This window comes from Nannospalax galili, unplaced genomic scaffold (assembly GCF_000622305.1).
Source record: "Nannospalax galili isolate Female #2095 unplaced genomic scaffold, S.galili_v1.0 scaffold1654, whole genome shotgun sequence".
Taxonomy (NCBI): domain Eukaryota; kingdom Metazoa; phylum Chordata; class Mammalia; order Rodentia; family Spalacidae; genus Nannospalax; species Nannospalax galili.
In genome coordinates this window covers 568,388-569,836 of record NW_008334135.1, presented here as the reverse complement: position 1 = coordinate 569,836, position 1,449 = coordinate 568,388, and the positions used below count along the sequence as shown (strand labels likewise).

The 1,449-nt window shown below is 45.8% G+C and overlaps 1 protein-coding gene across 1 annotated transcript in view; it reads left to right on the top strand.

Moving 5' to 3' along the window:
• Window positions 1–851: 851 nt before the first annotated feature.
• Window positions 852–1,449, top strand: part of LOC103730992 (olfactory receptor 502-like) — a 15,716-nt gene continuing 15,118 nt past the window's right edge. The window contains exon 1 of the mRNA XM_017797193.2: window positions 852–1,050. Within this exon, the coding sequence (XP_017652682.2) occupies window positions 852–1,050 (199 nt within the window). The remainder of the gene's footprint in view (window positions 1,051–1,449) is intronic.

Sequence of the window (1,449 nt, the reverse complement as noted above, 5' to 3'; positions counted from 1 at the left end):
CATGTTTATCTGGTTTAGCAGGATGATATAAAAGTGCATAAAAGAGAATTAGTTTCACATGTATTATTTCAGAAATCAATTTCAGATTGTCAGTAGTATGTAAGTTAGAGGTACCAGGAGCACAGCCATCTTGGGCCCATTGCCTCTATCCAGAGAATTATATCTGAAAGATTTTAACCAGAGGAGCAATGTTTTGGGCCAATCAAATGAAGCTGCTTTGTTCTTGGAAATTTGGTGCCCAATTCCGACTTCCATGGGCATTTCCAGACATGAGTGTACTTATGTACATGCAGGGAGAAACACTGTGTGAAAGCCTTAGAGCCTCAGAACTTAAGGAAAGAAAGAAAACTAGAACCATGGTCCCTGCTTCTGAGCTGAGGTCAGGGTCCCTTCCCATGAGTTTGAGCTAAGGTCTCCTGTAACTTGGAGCTGTGGTCGCATACAGTGAGCTGGAGCCATGGTTTCCCCCAACCCGGTGTTCTAGAGCTGTGGTCCTCTCCTGTGAGCTAGAGTTGTGGTTCCCTTCTGTGAGAGGAAGTTGTGGTCCTCTCCTGTGGGCTGAAGCTGTGATCTTCCCCTGTGAACTGGAGCTGTGGTTCCACTCCTGTAAGCTGGACCTATAGTTCCCCAACAGTGATCAGGAGGAATGGACCCCTTCGGTGAAATGTAACTGTGGTACCCCCATGTTCCCTTCTGTGAGAGGAAGTTGTGGTCCTCTCCTGTGGGCTGAAGCTGTGATCTTCCCCTGTGAACTGGAGCTGTGGTTCCACTCCTGTAAGCTGGACCTATAGTTCCCCAACAGTGATCAGGAGGAATGGACCCCTTCGGTGAAATGTAACTGTGGTACCCCCATGATAATATGGACTCCCAGTCCCAGGAGGGATGATCAGAATGAGCTGTGCTTTGTCAGTCCTCATCCACCATTGAAGATTAATCCATCTTCCAACTCTCACCAGAGAAGTTTCCTTAAGAAGCAGCTGGTAGTTGACCTGGAAACTTACACCTTTCTAATGTGTGGGGAGGAGTGGCCTTCAGACCACTTATCACTGCGTTCGGTGCCTCTGCAAGGATTCTGGAGTGCAGGACTTGGGAATGATTGCAGAGAGGAGTTGGAAAGATTGTAAGAGCCAAAGGTGGTAGATGACTATGAAGGCGGCAGAGTTCTCCAGACAGCTGACCAGTAACTCTTAATGAACTCACAACAATGTTGAAAGCTCGAGTGGATGAGCCCATGCTGGAGAACATTTGGGGATTCAAGTTAGACTCTATAAGCTTTACTACCCAGTGAGAATACACTGTAAAATTATGTGTATTGGCGGGGGTGTATGGAGGGGGGAATGGAAGAGAGGATATAAATGTCATCAAATTATATTGTCTGGAAATCTCAAAAATTTGATAAAACGCTAAAAAGAAGGATGACCTTCTATTCCTAGTTCATATGTAGTTTTT